The following is a 24,130-nucleotide window of genomic DNA, read 5'->3' as shown; positions in this document are numbered from 1 at the left end:
GACAGGATCTACAGAATGCATCCAGAGCCATCTTCATTCGGGGCCAGTAGAAGTGGAGGACACGCTTGGCAAAGGTCTTGTCTTGTCCCAGATGTCCTGCCAAGAGGATATCATGAGCCAAATCAGTAGGAAATCCTTGCAACACTGAGGGACCACCAGAACATGGGGTGCCACAGATCCAGGAAATGTAAGCTCACTGTAAAAAAGGAGGTAATTCTCGCAATAGATAAGGTGATCTCTAGGAGTATAACCTGCTGCCTGGGCCTCATCTTGCTGCCTTAAGCCCTTTAGAGGAGGACACTCTTTCCTCGCTTTGCATAGTTCCTCCCGTGTGGCCCACCCTCAACTTGCCATCCCAACAGCTCAGGTAGGTCTCCCTGGGTAGCAATGTCCTCCAGGGCAGCTCAGGAGCATCCTCCCCAGGTACCCTGTCCGCCTGGACTGTGGGAACTTCAGGGGCTGGATTCCAGTGCCCCCTGACCCATACAGGAAATCCCAACATCTCCAGGTGTGAGCTGAACTCCATCTCTTTCCAGATAGTGTGCTCGACATCATTGCCCAACAGACAATCTACAGGCATGGCAGAGCTCTCAACAACTTTTAGAGAACCTGAGACGTCCCTTGACTCAAAAGGAACCAGAGCCACTGTTAGGTGACTCTCTCAGTTGTCTGTGATTATGACTTGCTGGAATGTGTTAGGGAGGATCTGCACTGAGGATGCCAGCTGACACATCACAGTAGTTATGCTGACTTCTATGCCCTCTGGAGCCTTCACCGTTTGCCCATTTATGGTGATTGACTGCATATACTTAGAAGTATTGGAAGGCATATAGCTTTTGGCACCATCTCTTTTCCCACAGGGACATTAGGGTAACCTCCGTCTGCCAAATGAAGCTAACTGGGACCACCTCTTCCTCAAGCCCTCCATTCACCAACCCAGGTGTCTGCCCACCAGTGGGGGGATGTGCCCCCTTGGGATATTTGATGTGTCTCTTGGAGTACCCACACTTGTAACACTCAGTACACTGGTAAACTAGCTTGGTGAGACTGGGACACGACTGGAAACTGGTTTTGTGTGTGGTCTCTGAATGGAATACAAACAAGTGAGTACCAGAAACCTGAAAAGGAAGCAGGAAAGAAACAGAGGACTGAAGCAGGCTGGAACAGGCTGTGAATAGGGTACTGGAAGTCTGCAGGGAAATCACACGTCCACACAATAGTAACATAAAACAATAGGCAAACTATCATAAATTATAGTTTATCTGTTCCTCGGGAATGATCTCTCGGTGAGGTAAAACAATATATACCAAAGCAAAGTGCAGATTAATCTCACAGAGTTGTGGGAGACACCCAGCAGCTCCTATGGAGAAGGTGCACTGGGCGGTTCTCTGTGTCGAGGGCATAAGCCTTGAAATCTAACTGGCACCCTTTGAAGCAATGAAAATCCAGTTAACAGTACAAGACCGAACAACAGGGAAGAGAACAAAGAACAACAAAACAGAAACTGGACACTGGCACAGAAGGACCTGAATCAGGGTCATGAACAGGACTGAAATTCTGAGAACAGAGTTAGGAAAGATCTGCACTCAAACAAGGGAAGACAGAAATATGCAGACAAATGGGAACACGGCATACAAGGCAGGGAGTGTGCTCATTATAGGGCAGATCAAAAAGAGTATAGACAGGAGACTATAAACTGTGGCTAACACTAGAATAGAGATGCAGGAAACGATGGGCAGAAACAGATACTACAAATAACCAAAAACAGGACAATAGATTCAGAGAAAAAGAGAAACAGAATCAAAAGACACGCCTGTAGTAACAGCAGCAGGAATACAGGGCATAAGGAGATGCAACAGGAGTCAGTTGCAGGCTGGCGTACTCTGCACTCACAAGGCTAAAAAAGCTGGATGCTCAGGGGAGGAGCTCAGATACAGGGAGAGAGACTGGTGCAAGGAATTAACCACATGCAGGGAATCAGGGAACCACCAATGTAGGGAAGGCTGAACTGAGGCTTTTATGAAGGAAGATAAAGGAAGAAAGGGAATCAATCAATCAATAAATTTGTTGAGCCCGCTACTTACCCGGTAGGGTCTCAAGGCGCTGGGGTGGGGGGGTGCTACTGCTCGAAGAGCCATGTCTTGAGGCGCTTTCAGAAGGACAGGAGGTCCTGGGTCTTGCGTAGGTTGGTGGGGAGGGAGTTCCAGGTTTTGCTGGTGAGGTGGGCGAAGAACCTGCTGCCAGATGGGATGTGTTGAATGGGAGGGACTGTTGCGAGGGCAAGGTTGGCGGAGCGGAGCTGGCGTGTCAGGATGTGGAAGTTAAGTCAATCATTGAGGTAGGCCGGTCCGGTGTCATGGAGGGCTTTGTGAGCGTGGATTAGGATTTTGAAGACAATCCTTTTGTTGATGGGTAGCCAGTGTAGGGTTCTGAGGTGGGCGGAGATGTGCTCCTAGCAAGGGACGTTGAGGATGAGAGGTGCTGAGGCGTTCTGGATGTGCTGGAGTTTTCTCTGGAGCTTGGCCGTAGTCCCCGCGAAGAAGGCGTTGCCGTAGTCCAGTCTGCTGCTGACGAGGGCGTGGGTGACCGTTCTTCTGGTTTCTACAGGAACCCACCTGAAGGTCTTGCGTAGCATACAGAGGGTGTTGAAGCAAGAGGAAGATATGGCATTGACTTGCTGGGTCATGGAGAGAGAAGAGTCTAGTATGAAGACGAGATTGTGTGCGTGGGTGTCGGCGGTGGTCCCAGTGTGGCCGGCCACCATGAGTCGTTCCATGCTGACTTGTTGGGTCCGAAGATGATGATCTCGGTTTTTCCTGAGTTCAACTTGAGGTGGGTTGCTGTCATCCAATTAGCGATGGCGAGTAGTCCGGTGTGGAGGTTGTTCTTGGCGGTTGAGGGGTTCCTCGTGAGGGAAAGAATGAGCTGGGTGTCGTCGGCGTGGGAAATTAGGTTGAGGCCGTGTGTTCGGACGATGCTGGTGAGCAGAGCCATGTAGATATTGTAGAGGGCGGATCTGAGTGAGGATCCTTGGGGGACTCCGCATATGGTCTTGGTGGCTTTTGACCAGAATGGGGGGAGGCAAACTCTTTGGGTTCTTTCGGAGAGGAAGGAGGTAAGCCAGTCCAGGGCTTTGTGGTGAATTCCAGCGTTGAAGAGGCATGTGCGAAGGGTTTGGTGGCATACGGTGTCGAAGGCTGTGGAAAGGTCGAGAAGGATGAGGGCAACAGTTTCACCCTTGTCAAGTCTGGTCTTGATTTCGTTGGTGAAGGCGATGAGGGCGGTCTCGGTGCTGTGGTTTTTGCAGATCCAGACTGGGAGACGTTGAGTATGTTATTGGGTTTTTTGAGCAAGGCTTTGACTTCGGCATCTTTCCAAATATCCGGAACAGTGACTGTCTTGAAGGAGCTGTTGATGACAGACTGGAGCTGGGGAGCGATGATTTGGCTGGCCTTGTTGAAGACGTAGTGGGGCAGGGGTCTGTTGGAGAACCTGAGTGGATGGTGCTCATGGTTTTGATGGTTTCTTCATCATGGTGGGGGTCCAGGTGCTCAGTACGTTGGTGCGGCAGGGTGCAGTGGTGTTGACCGAGTCAGTGGTGGTGGTGGTGGGGACAGCGTTGCAAAGCTTTTCTGTATGTCTGTGATCTTGCGGTGGAAGTAGCTGGAGAGGGAGTTGCAGAGGTCTTGCGAGTGGGGAGGGTCAATGGCACAGGATTTGGGTTTGGTGAGTTCCCTGATGATGTTGAATAGTTCTTTGCTGTTGTGTGCGTTGTTGTCTATCCGCTCTTTGTAGAAGGATCTTTTGGTGGCCTGGATGAGCCGTTGGTGCTTGCGCATGGCTGATTTGAGGGTGGATAAGTTACTCACTGATTGTTATTGGTACCGGGCTTTCTCAGTTTTCCGGCATTCTCATTTGGAAGCCTGGAGTTCTGCGGTGAACCATGGAGCTTTCTTGTTGATGCGGGTGTTGTTGGTTTTTTTGAGTGGAGCGAGGGTGTTTGAGCAGTCATCAAGCCATCGTTTGAGGGCGGCGGTGTTGGGGTCATTGTTTTTGGGTGGTGTAGATTGGGCGAGGTTGGAGATCAGCTGTTCCTTGGAGATCTTGTTCCACTTTCGGTGAGGGATCGGATGTTGTTGGTGGTGGGCTTCAGGAAGGAGAAGTGAACGCAGTGGTGGTCAGTCCAATGGAATTTGGTGGTGTGAGTGAATTGATGTGGCTGCTGGAGGAGAATATGGAGTCAAGCGTGAGTCCGGCTGAGTGGGTGGGTGAGGTGACCAGTTGCTTGGGGCCGAGGTTTGTGAGGTTGTCCAGCAGGGCAGTGGAGTTGCAGTCACTGGCGCTCTCCAGGTGGAAATTCAGGTTGCTGAGGAGCAGGTAGTCCGGAGAGGCGACGGCGTGGGAGCTGATAGCGTCGGCAATGGCGTCACAGAATTGGGGGCGGGGCCTGGTGGTCTGTAGATGAGGGTTTCTCTCAAGGTGGTGTTGGCGTTGATGTGTATCTGAAAGTGTATGTGCTCTGCGGCATTCAGGGTGTCGTTGGTGTTGGTGGAAATCCTGATGGAACTTCTGTGTACTATGGCGATTCCTTCTCCTGGTTTGTTGATACGGTCTCTTCAGGTGATTTCGTATCCCTTGGGGATGGCTATGGCGATGCTGGGTTCAGATGGCGGGTTCATCCATGTTTCAGTGAGGAAAGCTATGTCGGGTGAGGCTGTGAGTAGGTCCCAGAGCTCGATGGCATGCTTCTGGATGGAGCGGGTGTTGAGGAGAATGCAGCTGAGATGGTTGGGGTGTCTGGTGTTGTTGTGGTGCTTGTTGGCTTGATTGCAGAAGAAGCGGCATGAGTGACAGGTGAAAGGTCCGTGGGTGTGTCCGGGATCAGCCAGGGCGCAGGCGGTGCGCTGGCCGTGGTAGAGAGCGTGGAGCTCTGCGGTGGTGTAAAGGTGTTTTGAGGTGTGAGAGGTGCATGGTCCAGGAGGATGGGCGCGGGGCGTGGTCCAGGCGCAGACAGGCGCAGACGGGCTTGCCTCTGGTGAGCCTCCAGCGCGCCAGCAGCACGATCGCACATCGGCCGCCATTAAGAAGGGGAAGTGGGAGGGAGGAGCAGCTGGGAGGCGGAGGGTGTGTTGAATGGGGGCTCAAGGGGGGGCAGGGCCACAGGGGATGCAGCGGCAGGGACGGGGAAGCCGGAAAGCAGCAGCATCGAGGGGGGGTCAGGAGCACGAGGGCAGACCGGTGGAGCTGCTCGTCGCGCAGAGTGGTTCCTAGCCTTCAAGCAGGTCAGGGGTCACTCTGGGCAGCGCGCAGCGGCCGCCATTAAGAAGGGGAGGTGGGAGGGAGGAGCAGCTGGGAGGTGGGAGGGATGAGCAGCCGGGAGGCGGGATGGTGTGTCGAATGGGGGCCACAGGGGAAGCAGCGGTGGGGACGGGGAAGCCGGAAAGAACCAGAGGAAAAGAAAAAAGGGCAAAACAGCAAACGGAGCAAAACTGAAAAATGGGCACAAAAAGCAGAAATGCAAAACACAGGAAAACAAGACTAAAAATGATACAATGCCTACCACGAGACACCAAGGATGAGGTGCAGGCGGGGGCCTGTGGGTGGTGGAGGGCCTCGAACTCGCTCCAGCAGCGAGGGCGGGGTCAGGAGCTCGAGGGCAGTCCAGTGGAGCTGCTCGTCGCGCAGACTGGTTCCTGGCCTTCAAGCAGGTCAGGGGTCACTCTGGGCAGCGCCCAGCGGCGGCCATTAAGAAGAGGAGGGGGGAGGGACGAGCAGCTGGGATGCGGGAGGGTGTGTCGAATAGGAGTTCCAGGGGAGCGGGGGCACAGGGGACGCAGCGGCGGGGACAGGGGAGCTGGAAAGAACCAGAGGAAAAGGAAAAAGGGCAAAACAGAAAATGGAGCAAAACGGGGCAAAACAGAAAAATGGGCACAAAAAGCAGAAATGCAAAACATAGGAAAACAAGACTAAACACGATACAATGCCTACCACTAGACACCAGAGATGAGGCACAGGCGAGTGCCTGCGGGTGGTGGAAGGCCTCGAACTCGCTGCAGCAGCGAGGGCGGGGTCAGGAGCACGAGGGCAGTCCGGTGGAGCTGCTTGTCACGCAGAGTGGTTCCTGGCCTTCAAGCAGGTCAGGGGTCAATCTGGGCAGCGCGCAGCGGCCACCATTCAGAAGGGGAGGAGGAAGGGATGAGCAGCTGGGAGGCAGGAGGGTGTGTTGAATGGAGGCTCGAGGGGGGCGGGGCGGCAGGGGACGCAGCAGCGTGGACGGGGAAACTGGAATGAACCAGAGGAAAATGAAAAAGGGCAAAACAGAAAACGGAGCAAAAGGGAGCAAAACAGAAAAAATGGGCACAAAAAGCAGAAATGCAAAACACAGGAAAACAAGACTAAACACGATACAATGCCTACCACTATACACTTGGGATGAGGCGCAGACGGGTGCCTGTGGGTGGTGGAGGGCCTCGAACTTGTGGCAGCAGCGAGGGCAGGGTCAGGGGCACGAGGCAGTCTGGTGAAGCTGCTCATCGCGCAGAGTGGTTCCTGGCATTCAAGCAGGTCAGCGGCCGCCATTAATGGGAAAACCTGCATCGGAGTATGGATTGGACCAAACATAGAGACTGGTCCAGAATACAGACATAAAGAGTTCGAAATGACAGTTGGATCCAGGAACAAATCTAGCTAACAAGAATCCACCACCAAGACCCGAACTAGGAATGGTCTGAAGACAGAGGGAACTACAAGGACCATGATGAATCAGGACTGCCATAGAAAGTGAATCAGGTAAGGCACAGTGTAGAAGTTTATAACATCATATTTAGTCCTCCTCATCCTAATCCTATAAGGCAGGAGTCCAAAGGGCCTTCGTGAGCGCCACCTGTGGCAGTATGGCAAAATCCTGACATTGTGCAATACTTCAAACAGTAATAACATGGAAACACCACACAAGAAGAATCCCACACCAAATTAGAAAAAATAGAGTAACTGGTAATAATTAAAACAAGAACAGAATGTCAAAATCCAATCAGTAGAACCAGAGATTTAAAGCTTGAAGTGAACATAGTAATAAAAAGCACAAAAGGTCAACTGTGGTTATCTTGTTGTGCAGGACGGGGAAAAAGTTACATGTTCAGGCCAACTGCGATGGTACAGGCCAGCTACAAGGTCCCACTTAGGCCCGCTGAACAAGAGTACCTTTACCCCTGGTTGCAGAGCATTGCACGGTTCCACGTCAATGATGTGTTATGGAGCCGAGGGGATGTGAGTTTTGGGTCAGAGATACAGCACTCAGCATCTGTTCTGGGAAGCTGTGGTGCTGCAATGTGAAGTCCTCTGTTGTTCACAAGGAGGCTGTTGAAGAAGGGTGCTTACAATGTTAAGTCCTGAGTCGAGGATGGGTCGCACAATAGCTGGTTCTGAAGAAAGCTGTGGGCTTGTGATGCAGAATCATACGTCGTCATTGAAGATGCCGTCAATGAGGGGCTTGCGAAGGGCTTGCATTGAGGAAAGCCCACACACAGAGGCGATACGCTGGTTCTGCTCAGGGTTGCACCGCACAGCAGAGGAGAGGCAGGATTTCTGCTCGGTCAATAGATAGGGTGGTAGATCACCTTCAGGCCCACATCCAAGGATACAGGACTGGGGTGCCACCACTTGGCAGGGTAGGACTTACAGTTGCAGAAGCCAGGTGGTGGTTAGAAGAGAATAGCACTTGGAGTCACTGTGCTGGCCATGGGTTCAGGTGGCAGGTCCAGTCGCAGGCAATAGGGCAGCAGGGCATTCTGAAAGAACAGCAGGGCAGCAGTCCTTCAGGTCATTAATCCAGCAGAGTGCCAGTTCTTTTAGCGGCATAGCAGTCATTCTTCATGGCAGAGTCTTCCACAAGTCTAGAAGTTTACTGGCGAGTTGGTGACTGAGGTACAATATTTATTCCTAGAACCTTTTTTGAAGTGGGAGAAACTTTTAGAGGATTCCCTTTGAAGTGCTCAGGTCAGGTTTCCTACCTTTTCCTGCACTGGCTTCAGATTAACTACATGAGTATGCAATCGTTTGTGGGATGGCAGGACACAGCTTATTCAGGTGTAAGTGGGGCTTTGCTTAACCCTGCCCTCCCATCCTGTCAATGATGGTCCATCCAGGCACACGCACGCTTCATAATGTGGCCCTGACACAGGCTGCCAACACTAAATGGCTAGGGCAGGAAAATGCTAACTTTCCAAAAGTGGCATTTTCAAAATGTAGTTGAAACACCAAACATGAATGGTTTATCTGCTCCCATTTGGAAGATATCCTTATAAAGTGTAATAAGGTAACTACAATGTTATCCTATGGGAGAGGTAGGTCTTGCAACAGCGAAAAACAAATTTAAGAGGTGTTCACTATTAGGACTTGTAAAACTAAAAAGTACATATCCTATATTTTAAATATATTGCACCCTGCCCTGTGGCTGTTTAAGTACTACCCTACAGGTGACTTGTACGTATCAAAAAAGGAAAGTTTAGACCTGACAAAAGATTTATTTTGCCAGGTCGAAGTGGCAGTTTTAAACTCCATTCATTGGCTGTAATGGCAGGCCGACACATGTTTCAAGACATACTCAAGTGAGTGGAATACTAAATGCTGCAGGCCTTCTATAGTGTATAATTTACAGGCCCAAGGTACATATAGTACCACTTCACTACGGACTTATAAGTAAATCACATGTCTGCATTGGGGATAAGCCAATGCTACAATTTTTAAGAAGTGAGCCCACTCACTTTAGCACTGGTTTGCAGTGCTAAAGTGTGCAGAGTCCTTAGGCCAACAAAAACAGGATCAGAAAATATGGAGGATTAAGGCAAACAGTTTGGGGGGAAGAAGACTACCATAAGGATGACAGGCCCAATGTGTTTTTCAGTAATGAGGGAGAGTGCCAAAAGGTTAGCAGATGTTCTGGTACCTCGACAAAAAACAGTTGATTAATAGGAATAATGGGTGTTATGTTTATGTAACAGGGTTGGAATAATGGCAGGTTAGTATGAGAGCAGGCATTTAATGATTGGTTATCAGAGGGGCGGCACATAGTTTTCCGAACTTTGTCCATTTGAAGGCCCTATTTAGGGCAAACAATAATTTTCTATTGCCTTCTTCTGCCCTTTGCTTTTTGACCCAGTTCATATATTTTACTAGCATTCGTGGTTCCATAATGGACTTTGTAATCATGATGCGGTCCAGTTGTTTGTTTTACCTGAAATGGTTTACCTCACCTTACCTTATCTAAGTCTTTGACCCCATCTGTTCTATTGGGATAGGTTTCTGACTACATTTGGAATGCAGCATGTCTTATAGAGCAACTCGTTTAAGCACTTTATGATGCTAATTCACATTTGTAATCTTTATTCAATTTTCCTGGACGGGATGGCACTAGTACATGAACTATATTCCACTCAAGGTCACCACAATATTTTGATCTCTTCAAGATGTCAGTTTGATTTTCTGCTTGAAAGCTTGCTGTGAAGTAGGTACATCTATGGCATCTTTCTTTCCTTTTTCAGGTGGATTTGAACAAAACTGAAGAGATGATTTCTGAACTTGAGAGCCTCCACAATCAGCCTTATATTTGGGATTTGCTTCTCTCACTGCCTTTGTTGGCCGGAAATATCCAAAAAGACGGATTTTTAAACACCGGATTCCAAGGGTTGAGTCAACTTCTTCAGACAATACGAAAGTAAGATGTTCATTCTAAATCCATGTATGCGTCTTTTTTTAAAATGTTTTTCTTGGATTGAGTTCACAAAAATTGAGAGTTTAATTTGAACAAGTTACCTCGTTCATTTGCTGCTTCCATTCATGAGGAAATGTGTTAAGTTTGTCTTAAAATATTGGTCTGAATTGATGATTTGTTTTGCCTCACGGCACTTGCCTGCATTTTTTCTTTTGAAAATGAAATCCCCTATTGTTAGTTTACACTCACATATACAATTTACTCAGGCAAATAGTACATCACAATCTCTGACTTAAACATATATAAAGTAAAATTTTACACTTTATTCAGCAGGCATGTGTCCACATAAAATGTTCTTTCAAACAACTAAAGTGTCAGCGGCATAATGCAAAATAATACCCCTCATTCAATATTTTTAGGTCTGAACTTTGAGACAGCATTAGCTGTCTTGTCAGACTATTTTTTATTCATACATAATATACATATCTAAAGGGACATTTGTCAGCGGGCTGTATGCAGTATTCATTGGTCTGTTAAATTGCCAAATCATATTTTGCTTCCACCCAGCACAGCATGCAGCATGAGGTAATGGTCAGTTCACATTCCCAATGGCTTCATTCACTTTGAGTGACTGCACAAAGCCTACGCACATTGTTCACATCTGCTTAAAAATAGTTCCTGTCTGTTCAGTGACAAAGGTAGTTAACAGTGGGCTTTTTTATTTTATTTCTATATTAACTTAAAATACTAAGGGGCATATTTATGAGAGGCTTGAGCTGCCGGACCATCACTTTTTTTGACACTCTGGCAGCGCAAGTCTCTCAACGATACTTCTGAGGCCACGCAAAGCCAGTTTGCATGGCTTTGCACAGCCTAATAGATATAGAGTAAGACAAAGCAGCGCAAGTCGCTGTGTTGCCTTACTCTGCACCCGGGAGGTGTTCCATGGCCGTTGTGGTGAGTTTTCCCACGCAGCACCCATGGATCTTGACACTGTCCCAGATTTACTTAATCACGTAAACCTGGAGCAGCGCTAAAACCTCCCCAAGGCAGGTGTACAGAGCAGAAATATTTTCATTTCTCCTCGTTTTCTTCTCTTTCCATGTGTGCTGCATTCTACAGCAATGCAGCACACATAGATAAAGGAAAATACCTCTATGGATTGTTTTTGTGCAGGAAGGTGCCCCTTCCTGGACCAAAACAATCCTGCATGCAACGCAGGCACCCTTGCACAATGGTGCAAGGGTTCCTGCGTTGGCGCTAGGCCTGCCAATTGTGCGCTAGCACATGAAGGAAAGACAGGAATGCACCCTATTTCATAAATAGGGTGCATTCCTGCCCTTTCACCTTGGCGTAGGGCAGCACAGCAAAAATACGTTTGGCGCTGCCCTGTGCCAATTTATGATGAATATGGAACGAGCAATTTATTTCGCCTGTAATTCGGGTACACAGATGGTGACCAGTTGTCTTTCTTTTTTTTTAAAGCTGCTGTACAAAGTGGCATTGTAAAATTGTAGCTGCCTCAGATTTGAATCCTTCGTTAAGTAACAATTTATTTTTGTCTCCTCCCAAACAATAAAAATAAAATTCATGGCGCAAATAAATACTTGATATATAAAAAGAATCACTGGTAAATTAGCCAAATATATATTTTTTTAATTTAACTTTTTATCACAAGCATATGGCAGACACAGTTAGAAGGCAGCATGTTTATGTGCTTGTTTTTATTTTTCTAGGGCATACTCACAATATATATTGATTTCAGTAACTATTGCACCAGGGTGCCAACTCCAGACCTATTGGTTTTGCCAAAGCTTATTTTTCCGAGGTCACTAGTATATCATTTAATCGGGCTGTGTGACATTTTTCTAGAAAATTGATGACTAACAATGCATTCAATTTGCAAAGCTGCAAAATTATCTCTGACTACTCTGATTTTCAGCAATGTATTTTGTAGAAATGTGTAACATAGGACATCCTATGTTCTGCATGATCGTAAACTATTCTGCTTGACACTTGTTTTAATGGGGCAAAATTTCTTGTTAATCAGATAAAAAGAAAAAAAATTGTAGCAGCTAGGTAGCAGGACTGATGTGTCTGCCAAGCCTACAAAAGGTTAAACTTGCATTACAGTTGTAAGTGTATAATGTTTTGCTAGATTGTTTTGCTTAAAAACATGAGTTTTTTGCATGATAATGTCTTAATAGAATTACGGTTCAATCTGTTAACTGCATCAGAAATAAATTTTAGTTTTTGCGTTTGATGGGCATGGACGATATTCTTGTTTTTTAACGGAATTTGTTGGGAGGAACGAGCTGTGATCATCAAAAAGAATGTAATCTGAAAGTTTATTTTATGTTTGTTGGAAAATGGGTTATTGGTAAGGGCAGGCAAGTACCTACACTTAGCAATAGGTCACTAACCTCCACTTAGGTCCAGTTAGGTCTCAGTAAATTAAACCCAGCTCAACCCTTGGTAGCTTGGCAACGAGTGACAAGGCTTAATTTAAGAGACAAAGCGTAAAGCATTCAAATATCACAAAACAGTAATTAAATAAAACACAGGAAACAGTTTAAAAATCCAAAATCAATTTATAAAAAGTAGATTATATTTTTATCTTTACAATGACACCAAAACAAATAAAATTGGATAAGGGGAACCAGAGATATGAATTTTTAAAGAATTAATGCTTTCTAGTGCATAGAAGCAACTAGCCCTCAAAGGGTTAAAAAAGGTCACACTGGAAAGGAACAAAGTCCAGAGTTCAGCCCGCCCATGAGGTAACACTGTCACACTTACTTTCAGAAGTGTTTGATTCAGGGAAGTGGTCCACAGCACCAGCCAAGGATTCAGAGGCTCTGGTGTGCCTCTTGGGGTCTGGGACTACAACTCCCACAATGCACCTCTTCAACTTATGGAGTTGCTCCAAACGTCTCCAAACTTCTGGATCTTCTTCCAGGGTTCCTTTTTGTGTCCTTGAAGTGTCCACAACTTGATCCAAGGTTCCAGAAGATCTTAGTTGCTCCTTGGGAATTGGGACTACAATTCCCAGAATGCACCTGGTCAGAATCCTCAAATGGCCACAGGTCGCTGGTCAGCTGGGCTCTGCTTGCAGGACTTGATCCAGGGGGCTCTAGGCAGCTCCTTTGTACCTGTAGCAAACAGGGAGTCCCTTCTTGAAGCAGCAGAAGACAGGTAAAGTCCTTTTAGTAGTGAAGCCCTAGTGTGCAGCTGGGGCAGTCCTCCAGAGTGCAGTGTCCATGTTCAGGTCAGGGGTCCAGCAGGGCAGTCCTTCTTCTCCTGTAGTTCTTCCTTGTTGGAAACTGATAGGGATCTGAGGTGTGGATGCAGGCCTGTCAGTTTTATCCTTGCTCCTGGGTGAAAAACAGGGGGGTCCCGGTTCTCCAATCACAGGCAGGGTCCTTCCCCCTGTGATGACCACTTCCTGGGAAGTGTGGCAAAAATCAATCTCAGGGAGCAACATTCCTCAAAAATCCGTCATGGCTGAAAGTGATATTTGGAGGTTACATCTGGCCTGGCTGAGCCCACCCACTGGTGTGGCTAAAAATTCTAAACACACCCCTCTCCTAATCTAATCAAGGGGGCACCTAATTGTCTGGGTTTGCAGGATGTGGGGGTGTTGCTGGGCTGCTCCAAATGTCCTTCTCTGCCTTTGTAGAAAAGTTTGGCAGCCCTCCCCTTTCTGCCTCACCATCTGCTGAGGGGAGATCTCCTCCCACAGGCACATCTCTTTGTGTGGAGCCAGGCCACTTCCCACCTCATCAAGGCAGCCTGGCCAGGCTGCCAGAGGCTGGCCAATCAGGGCACAGCAGCAAAAACACTGTAGGGCTGAAGTTGGCAACTTTTCAGGTAAAGTTTTAAACTCTTTACCTGAACAAGTTATATTAAACCCAACAATTGGAAGTTGTGGGATTTATTATAACAATTAATTTGATACCAAACTTCTGGTATCTGTTACTTAAGGGGTCTTTAAAAATTAAAATAAAGTCTCCCCATTCTAGCCTATGGAGACCATTCACTACAATGAGGGAAAACGAATTTGGCTGTTTTACCTCACCAGGGCTTATAAAACTATTTTTATAAGGTCCCTGCTTATAGTTACATGGCACCCAGCCCTAGGGGCACATAGGTCACACCTTAGGGGTGATTTGTATGTAACAATAAGGTAGTTTAAGACTTTGGAACTACTTTTAATTCCAAAGTCGAATTTGCATGTAACTTTAATTTAAAAGCAGCCAGCAAGGCAGGGCTGCCTTTAAAATGACACTGGGCACCTCAGCAGTGCTCCTATGCGGGCACTACCTATGCTGGGGTCCCTAAACCTCCATGCCCTACCATATACTAGGGACTTATAGGTAGGTTAGCTTTGCCAATTATGATTAGCCTAATTAGCATACTGATTTTACACAGAGCACAGGCCCTGGGACTGGTTAGCAGTATCCGGGGCACCATCAGAGTCAGGAAAACACCAGCAAAAAGTGGAAAATGCGGGCAAAAAGTTAGGGGGCCTCTGCAATCAGCCCTGTTCTCTCACAATGTTGACATAAATAAAAACGTTTGAAGCAAGAAAACCCATGATCTCAGACAAGAAAACTTCAGTTGCCACACTTTACTGTTCCACATTACATGGCATACCTAGTGAAAGGGCAACCCTTTTGGTTCCTTGATGCATTAATAAGAATGTCAACTCAGTATACATTTTTGGTACAGGGGTACGGGTTTCTTCCGGGTAGCCCTTTGCAGTAGTGTACACTAAGCAGTCAGAACTTGGTTAACTATAGCAAAACGTATTTGAACTCAAGCTAAAGCTGTGGTTTGCAGCTTGTTGAAAAAAAATAACCATCTTATAATTTTTAGGTAAATATCTAGAATTTCTGAAAATCACAGATTTTAGGGGCCACCGGAGTGTCATGTTTAGGGAAGCTCCGGTGGCGCTATGCTCTGTGCTGTATTTAACAAGGTGGCCCTTTGCGTGGAAGGGGCGTGCAATGGTTGTTGCTGTAGGTGTCCCACAGCAACACTCATTGCATTTTGACGCTGCCTCAGATTTTCGAGATTTCCTAAACCTGAGGCAGCGCCAGAATCTAAATGCCACCCCTGATGCATTCTGCAGAACTCATAGAAAGAGCAAAATGCCAGACAGGATTTAATTGTTTATTTGTCGGAAGGTGTCCCTTCCTGCACATAAACAATGATTTCAAAATGACACTTTGGCACTTCTGTGTGTGCTGCATCCTGCAGCACACACAGTGCACACAGAATTGCCAAATCTCCATTAGTGATTGGGGCACCTTCCCACAAATAAGCAATCAAACCCCTCAATGCAGACATCCTTCCACAAGGGTGCAAGGATGCCTGCATTGGCGCTAGGCAGCTCAATTTAACACTAGCGCAGGAGACAACATTGGGGTGCGCCGTATTCAATTAAATATGGCGCATCCCTGCGTTGTGAGAAATGAAGGAGCGTGGTGCTGCCAATTTTGATGCAGCGTTGCACTTCATCATTTTCTGTTAAATATGGGACTTCATTCTAAAAATCTATATTTTTCTTTACCATAAAGTCGGTATTTTGTCACCAAGCAAGTGGGTAAGTGTACAATTGGCTCTTCTACACAGGCTACCGCAGAATTTCTTTCAACTTTCAAACCATCCCAATATATTTAATGTCAGCTTCGTGATGCTCTCATGATGTCAGAGAAAACGTTTGTATGCAATCTGTTAATTACACGTACTGTCTTAATTTTTACCAAGCCAAATTCACTTACTTCTGTTTTTCTGATTAAGTTCCTTAACAGCTGTAGACATCTTGAATGTTTTGCCTGACAACACAATGAAAGATGACTTCCACAGAAAGATTGATAAAGGACTGAATATCTCCATTATGTTGCTGAATTTCTTGCATGACTGGAGATCAAAACAAGGTACCTGGGCTGAGGAGCGCTTCTATCTTTAATAGTACTATATAATTGTTAGATAGTTAGGCAAGCATGTAAGTCAGTGAAAGTATGTAAAGGTTGTATGTTCGCATATTTTATACAGAGCTATTCTGTGACGTGAATGTAGTATCCTAAATATTGGTTAGAAAAAAATAGTGACAGTGCTTGTAGCTTTTCTATTATTAACTCCAATAGGGCAATATTTTTGGAAACACTATATAAGACGTGATATTTGTCAGATGATTGTCTGACACTGATATTCTGGTACCACACCTATGAAATAGCACTGCAGTGCTCCTTTTGCTTGGTAGACGGCCTCAGAAATATATAACATTAGCAAGCAAGGAGGAGAGGCCTCATGGCTAACGTATCGCAGCACAGGACCTTTTTCACTTGCTCAGGCTCTTAAGAGATTTAGGGACGTATTTACAAGCCCCTAGCACCAACTTGCACTGCCATAGCATCATTTGTGTATGCTAAGGTGGCGCAAAAATGTTTTTTCCCCTGCACTGTATCTACAAAGTGGAGTCACTTTGCAACCCCTTGTGCCATATTATATGTGAGGCATAATGTATGCAAGGGGCATTCCAACGCAGGGAAGATTGAAAAAATGGGGCAGTGAAATTTACAACATTTCAGTGTGCCATTTTTTTGGTCACTTTTTAGTGCCTGCTCAGAACAGGCGTTCAAATGACTCACCCTTTAAAATCAATAGGCTACCTTGTGCTTTGCTGCACCAGCGTCAACATTTTTTACTCTAGTGCAGCAAAGTGCCACAATAGCATCAAAACTTTTTACGCTATTGTCCTAACAAACGCCATGGTGCACCGTATTGTAAATATGGGGAAACCATGGTATCGTTAGGTGGGACAAGAGCGAAGCAAGAAAAGTGGCGCATCAAGACCGATGCACCACTTTCTTGTAAATATGCCCCTTAGGCCCATATTTATGTGCCTTTTGAGTAGGGCAGCTCAGAAAGTCACCTTATTGCCCTGCATCAAAAGAAAAGGACAGGAATGTGCTGCATCTATGGCAAATGGTGCATTCCTGGTGCTGTTTTGACAGCCTAGAATTAACACAGGCAGCCTTGCACCATGGTGCAAGGCAGCATGGTGAAAGGGTGCCTGTGTTGCATGCAGGATTGTTTGTGTGCAGAAAGGGGTACCACCCTGCACAAAACCATCCTAGGAGGCATTTTCCTCTTTCTAAGCGTGCTGCATTCTGTAGCACACATGGAAAGAGGTAAGAATGAGGAGAAAGGTGTAAGGTTTTGGCGCATCCCCAGGTTTACAAGGTCCTGCGAAGCTGTGAATGCATCAAACAACACGTGGGTGTTGCATGGGAACAGCCATTGTAACAACCATGAAAGGCCTCCCTACTGCAGAGTAAGGCAACATAGCATTTTCTGCCTTCTTACTTGCCTTATTTATGAGGCAATTGTAAGTCATGCAAAGTGGCTTTGTGTGGTCTCATAAATACGATTTTAAGGTTTGCGCAGCCGTTGCGTCACAAAAAGTGCACAAGGGGCTCATAAATATGCCCCTTAGTTCCTCTTCTGTCTCCTGTAGGAAAGAGGCATTGATTTTGTGGATGAATGTGTTCATGAATGACTGATTGATTTTGAAGCCTATTTGGGTAAGTAGTCCTCTATTTCTCATTGATTTGAGATGGGTGTTAGATACAGGTTTAAATATTTTAATAGACAAATAAGAGGTGAATGTTAATTGAATGTTTACATGAAAAGAGCGACTACCATATGTCAAATTGCACAGAAGTTTATTGTAAGATTATATTCGAAAATGAGAGACCTTGATCAAGAGGGAATAAGTAATACGTATGACAGATTTGAAAAACGTTAAATTGAATTTGTTACATAATATTCTAGATCATAGTATATAGTGACTTTTACCAATCAAGTTCATATCATATTTGCAGAGTGATATCTTGTTTTTTATGCCCCACATACTCTCCTTATTCATAAAGAGGCTCCAAGAATCAATCTCAAAGGCTTTCAGAGGTGTAATGCTCACAGCATTTATCTTCAGTAGGTAGCAATTTCATCCCAACCTTGTTCACCCTCCTCCCATTTTATTCCTCAACCATCACATAAATATTAATCTGTTAGATTTGATGTAGGGAACATTGATGAGGCGAGTCCAAATATTGAATTTGAAATTGATGCCCAATTATTCATGAACTATTAATCGGTATGACAGACAGTCTCCAAAAAGGTATTATTTTCTATGAGCAACATGATCGCGAGCATTGTAAGGTTTGTGATTTTTTACTATGATAGGTGACTCGAAGAAACAGAAGCATTAACATGAATTCGGAAATTGTATGAATTGTAATTGTTCTTATTTGGAACCCTCATCCGATGAAAGCCCTTTCAGTATCAGAGATTCATCAAACGGAGTGCTAAAACAGAACTCTAGCAAGTGTCATGGCTAATCCGACAAACATACATTTTTTGCCTTGAGGGTAGCTTTATATTCACACATTCACATTAAACACCCAGGCCACAAAATGATTACTTTGCATACACCTATATGTTAAATCGTAACATCTTATTCATATGGGGGTAACTGTCATGCTGCTAAACAAAATACCACTTCTGCACTCCTTGTACACCTATTTGAATCCAAATTAGTCTGGTGATTTATATTCGTGTGCTGTCTGGGTATGTGCACTGTCCTATTTTGCGCCCTGTATCCTATATTGATTGAAGCAATTTGTTCAACGGAATCTAATGTCGAAAGGAATCGTGATAAGGATTGAAAACAAAACATTAGCCGCAATCAATAAATGGAGACTCCCATGAGATTTTATTGAATACATTAGTTCTCAATAAGAGTACTGCGCGCATAACTGATGAACAATACTGGTGAACTTTCAGGTCGCAGCAAAGTGCGACTGTGGGCTGGCAGGCGGTTCACCAAGAGCACGTTCAGGATATAGTAACTGTCATACTCCCATCCCATCTGTTGGAAACTCTTCTTTTTTAAATCATCGTATTGCCTTAACTGTTGTACATCTAACACCCATCTTTCTTATTCATTAAAAGAGGTGTCAATAGCATTCACTCATCCATTTATCCTCTAAGGCGGCTTTAGTTCAGGGCAGTATAGTAAATCATTTTCAGTTTTCCTGCAGCCTTTCATACTTTCTACACATCCAAATGATTCCATCTGCCTGAAATTTGCTGTACTTTACCTAATTCTCCTCTTTTCTCCAAGACATTTTCTTGCCCTCGACAGCTTTGGTTAGATTATTTTGGAAAAAGATTAATGAACCCGGTGTCATGCAACAGCACTGCTGAAATCACTACTATAATTTAAAATTGAACTATTAGAAATGGGGTCTCTGGTTGGCAGTCAGTTTGCACTCTGTCCAAGCAGGGACCCTCACTCTAGTCAGGGCAATCCAGATAACACCTAAAATAACCCCTGCTCACGGGGTAGCTTGGCACAAGCAGTCAGGCTTATCTCAAGATGTGTAAACTATTTGTACCAACATACACAGTAATACATTGTAAAACACTACAAAATAGACACCACACCAGTCTAGAAAAATAGGTGAAACGTATCTAAGTCAAACAAGACCAAAATGACCAAAATCCAAAGTACACTAGTAAAGTTATACAGTTTCAAAATAATCGAATCTTACTCCGTAGAAAACAACGGAAATGTTATTGTTACACAAGTGCCTGGTTTGCGTCACAAATAAAGCCGCACTGGTGGGTGTGCATCAAAAATGTCAGCGATGAGTTGTTTTCTCACTCGCAAGTGAGGCCGTGCATGATTTTCCTGATGGGGTACCTCAGGTCCGTGCAGGTTCACGGTGATTTTGATGCCCAGTGACGATGCATGAGAAATTCGGCTGCACAGTGATGGAAAACCACGCTGTGTGGGGTTCACGTTGATTTTAACAGCCGCAAGCGAGTGTTGGTTTGAACTTTTCCTTGCATGGCTCCCTGTACGTGGATTTCAGTCCTTGTTCTACCAGCTTTACATTTCAAGGGTCCACGGACTGTATAGGGCACCACTAGGCAGGGCTGAAGTCTCGCAGAGAGTCCAGATGCTGGCAGAGGAAGTCTTTGATGACCCTGAGACTTCAAAACAGGAGGCAAACTCAATCCAGCCCTTGGAGATTCTCCACAAGCAGTAATATACCACAAAGTTCAGTGTTTTTCCTTTTTCAGGCAGAAGCATCAACTGCAGGCCAACCCGTCAAAGCATAGTCACAGGCAAGGCAGCAGTACTCCTCCAACAGCTCTTCTCCTTGGCAGAGGTTCCTCTTGGTTGCGGAAGTAATCTGAAAATCTGGGGTTTTGGGTCCACTACTTATACCCATTTCTGCCTTTGAAGTAGGTAAACTTGAAAGGAAAGTCTCTGTTGTTTACAAGATCCTGCCTTGCCCAGGCCTGGCTCCAGACTCGTGTCAGGGGGTTGGAGACTACATTGTGTGAGGGCAGACAAAGCCCATTCAGATGTAAGAGACCACTCCTCCTTCCACTCTAGCCCAGATGGCTCATCAGGATATGCAGGCTACACCCCAGATCTCTTTGTGTCAATGTCTAGTGAAGATTCACAAACAGCCCAACTGTCAGCCAGACCCAGACGAGGAATACACAAGGAGGCAGAATCACAGAATGGTTTAAGCAAAAAAATGCCCACATTCTAAAAGTGGCATTTTCAATCTGACAATTTAAAAACTAACTTTACCAAAAGATGTATTTTAAAATTTTGCATTCAGAGTCCCCAAACTCCAGACATCTATCTGCTCCCAAAAGGAAAGTGACTTCAAAGTTATTTAAAGGCAGCCTCCATGTTAACCTATGGGAGAGATAGGCCTTGGAACAGTGAAAAACAAATTTGTCAGTATTTCACTATTAAAACATATAAAACACATCAGTACATGTCCCGCCTTTAACATACACTCCACCCTGTCCATAGGACTAGCTAGGGCCTGCCTTAGGGGTGCCTTATATGTATAAAAAGGAAAGGTTTAGGCCTGGCAAGTGGGTACACTTGCCAGGTCGAATTGGCAGTTTAAAAACTGCACACACAGACACTGCAGTGGCAGGTCTGAGCCATGTTTCACAGGGCTACTCATGAGGGTGGCACAATCTGTGCTGCAGGCCCTCTAGTAGCGTTTGATTTACAGGCCCTGGCACCTCTAATGCACTTTACTAGGGACTTACTAATAAATCAAACATGCCAATCATGGAAAAGACAATTACACACATAATTTATAAAGAGAGCGTATGCACTTTAGCACTGGTTAGCAGTGGTAAAGTGCCCAGAGTCCTAAAGCTAACAAAAACTGTTGAGAAAAAATAGGAGGGAGGCAACATTATGTTGATGACACTGCAAAAAGGGCCAGGTCCATAATGATTATTAGGATCCAATGTGTAAAGGCATTTTTAGGGTTTAGGGGTGGTTACGGGATATTAGGTGGCTAGGGTATTTTTGCGATTTAGGATGGGTGTGGTGGCAAGGGCATTTTTAGGGTTTAGGATAGGTAAGAGTGTTTTGGTGGCAAGGGTATTTTTCAGTTTTAGGGTGGGTAAGGGTATGTCGGTGGCAAAGGTATTTTCAGTGTTTAGAATGGGTAGGGTATTCGAGCGGCAAAGGTATTTTTTAGGTCTTAGGGTGGGTAAAGGTATTTGGGGCCAATGGTTTTTTAGGTTTTAGGGTGGGTAGGGGTATTTAGGTGACAGGGATACTTTTAGGGTTTAGGATAGGTAAGGTATTTGAGTGGCAAGGGTATTTCTAGGGTTTAGGGGTGGTTGAGTTTGAGTTTTAGTGGGTGATTACATATATGTTCACTGAAAAAAACAAAGGATACAGGGATGTTATAGTTGGGAAAAATGATTAAAAAAACCATACAAATTCACTTAAAAAAACAAAGGGTACAGGGATGTTATAGTTAGGATCCAGATTTACTCGCACAAACCATAGAAATATATTGGTTATAGTTATGGTTAGCTCAAGGAACTGTAATTCGTGTCCTAAGGTAACCATAACTCATGCCTCTGCAATGCACAGTTTTCTGCTAAATAATTTTACTGAAAATGCTACATTAATTAATATATTATCAATAATTCTACCACAGATGTCAGTAATGTAATATGTAGCAGTGCATTGGCGAGAGCAGAAGTTATAGTTGCCTTAGGGCATTAGCTATAGTTACTTGAGGTAATCATAACTAGAACTGCTGAATTTCTATGATTTTGTGCAAGTAAATTAAGATCCTAACTTTAACATGCTTGTAACCTTTGTTTTTTTTAAATTAATGTCTATGTTTTTTTAAATTCTGTTTAATAAGTATACCAACCCTGCAACCTCTGCTTTTCAGTGAATCTTTATGTTCTTTTTAACTATATGTAATTTTAAATACTATATGTAAATGCAACCACTGCCTTGCAGCCAACCCCCTATAACCGCCCAACCCCGCACCATGCAAAGCCTTCGGCTATGCAAATCAGGGTTTGGTCACCGGGCCTGACCTGCAGGCAGGCCCTGTGGCCAACCCCTATAATCAACCAATCTTATATGCATACGTCTCTGAGTGGCTCTGTGAGTGTGTGCATGAATACCTCAGTGGGTCTGTGAGTGGACGCATGACTGTCTGAGTGGGACCTGCGTAGGTGCATGAATGTCTGAATGGGTCTGTGAGTGGTTGTGTGAGTGTCTGAGCGGTTCTATGAGCAGGTGCATGAGTTTCTGAGTGGGTCTGTGAATGGGTGTCTGAGTGTCTGAGTGGGTCTGTGAGTGGGTTCATGGGGGTCTGAGTGGGTCTGTGGATGGGTTTGTGAGTGTCTGAGTGTGTCTGTGAGTGGATGTGTGAATGTCTGAGTGGGTTTGGAAGTGGGTGGATGAGTCTCTGAGTGCATCTATGAGTGAACAAATCAGTGTCTGAATGAGTCTGTGAAGGTTTTTTTTATTTAAATGTCAGCGTTGTTCACAAATTCGTTACAACCTTATACTTGAGGCCGCATTGATGGTTGCAAAGACTTCATGAATATCAATCTTGGGGCAAAAACATTTTTCTCGATATATTTTACCCATCTGAGGTCCCGCAAAGACTCCTATATTGCAGACATGGGGTCAGGTTACATTTAACCTGACCCCGAATGAAACTTTCTGCCTATTCATTAGAGCCCCAGGGACTGTTCCTATCAACTAAAATGGTGGCCGCAACTCTCTGCTCAGGTTGCAGCCAGCTAATCACGGCATTCTATTGGCATGTGTATCGGCAGATTTGGCTTTGTCACGAAACATCCACAGCCCTAAAGTTGTATTTACGCGAATGTATGAGTTATGGTAACCTTAGGGCACAAGTTATAGCTACTTGAAATAACTCTACCTATAACTGCTGAATTTCCCTAGCTTTGTGTGAGTAAATTTAGAACCTAACTATAACGTCCCTAAAATCTCAGATTTTTTAAAGTGAATTTTTAAGTTTTTTTTTATTTCTATTTCCTTAACTATACCGTCCCTATATCCTTTGTTTTTTTTAGTGAATTAGTATGTTTTTTAAACATAAAGTAATTTTCATTACTCTACGTTAATCCAACCACTGCTGTGCAGCCCATCCCCTATAACCACCCAACCCCACGCCAGACATGACTTTCTGCCATGCCCGGCAGCCAACTGCCATAACTACCCAAACCCACACAATGCACGGCCAAAGGGTCTGTCTCTCTGGGTGTGAGAACAGGTGTGAGAATTTGTCTCCAGGTGTAAGAGAGTCTGTCTGGGAGTCAGCATGGGGGTGTGAGGGTCTGAGTGGTTCTGAGTGGATGTGTGACAGTCTGAGTGGGTCTGTGATTGCTGCATCAATCTCTGAGTGGGTCTGTGAGTGGGTGTATGAGTGTCTAAGTGGGTCTGTGAGTGAGTGTGTGAGTGTCAATCCCCGGGCGAGGGAATACACATTTTTCTCAGCAGCACCCCAGACTTACTTGAGACTGGACCTCTTTGTGAGAGCTCCCCACCTCACTACAGTCACAACAGCAGTAGATAGTGGGTGCACCCGCACTCTCTGACCACTCACCTATACCAATTCCACTGCAACTACCATCCACGGAGCCCTCCCACCGCTCATGGCACTTAAGTCATAAACTCCTCTCCCATCACATCATTGTATCCAAAACTACTGAAGCTATATGTAGCTATATAGACACTATTGATATTTCTTACACCCCCGTTGCCCTGCTTTGAGACACTCTGAAAGTGGTCATCAGGGGCCACTTTATTGCAATCTCCTCTTGCCTTAATATGGAGTGACGGGACAAGCATACCCACTTAGAACAGGCTGTAAAGGCCCTAAATGAAGCTCATATTCGTACAGGTGTCCTTAACACACGGCGTCAACTAACAACAATCCATAAACAACGTAAAGAATTGGATCTAGACAGGGCAGAACTTACACTCTTATGCACAAAACAGAAATATTATGC

At 45.2% G+C, this 24,130-nt stretch overlaps 2 protein-coding genes across 2 annotated transcripts in view; both read left to right on the top strand.

The window, feature by feature from the left end:
• LOC138260160 (ATP-binding cassette sub-family A member 13-like) overlaps positions 1-3,468 on the top strand; it is a 298,329-nt gene extending 294,861 nt beyond the window's left edge. Inside the window, exon 5 of the mRNA XM_069208388.1 lies at positions 3,272-3,468. Coding sequence (XP_069064489.1) covers positions 3,272-3,468 — 197 coding nt within the window. The remainder of the gene's footprint in view (positions 1-3,271) is intronic.
• The window catches only part of ABCA13 (ATP binding cassette subfamily A member 13), a 2,435,905-nt gene that overhangs the window by 24,449 nt on the left and 2,387,326 nt on the right, over positions 1-24,130 (top strand). The window contains exons 2-3 of the mRNA XM_069216941.1: positions 9,540-9,712; positions 15,515-15,651. Coding sequence (XP_069073042.1) covers positions 9,564-9,712; positions 15,515-15,651 — 286 coding nt within the window. The 5' untranslated portion in view covers positions 9,540-9,563. The remainder of the gene's footprint in view (positions 1-9,539; positions 9,713-15,514; positions 15,652-24,130) is intronic.

This window comes from Pleurodeles waltl, chromosome 2_1, assembly GCF_031143425.1.
Source record: "Pleurodeles waltl isolate 20211129_DDA chromosome 2_1, aPleWal1.hap1.20221129, whole genome shotgun sequence".
Taxonomy (NCBI): Eukaryota; Metazoa; Chordata; class Amphibia; order Caudata; family Salamandridae; genus Pleurodeles; species Pleurodeles waltl.
Note: the sequence above shows the minus strand (reverse complement) of the source record. Positions and strands in the feature narration are given on the sequence as shown.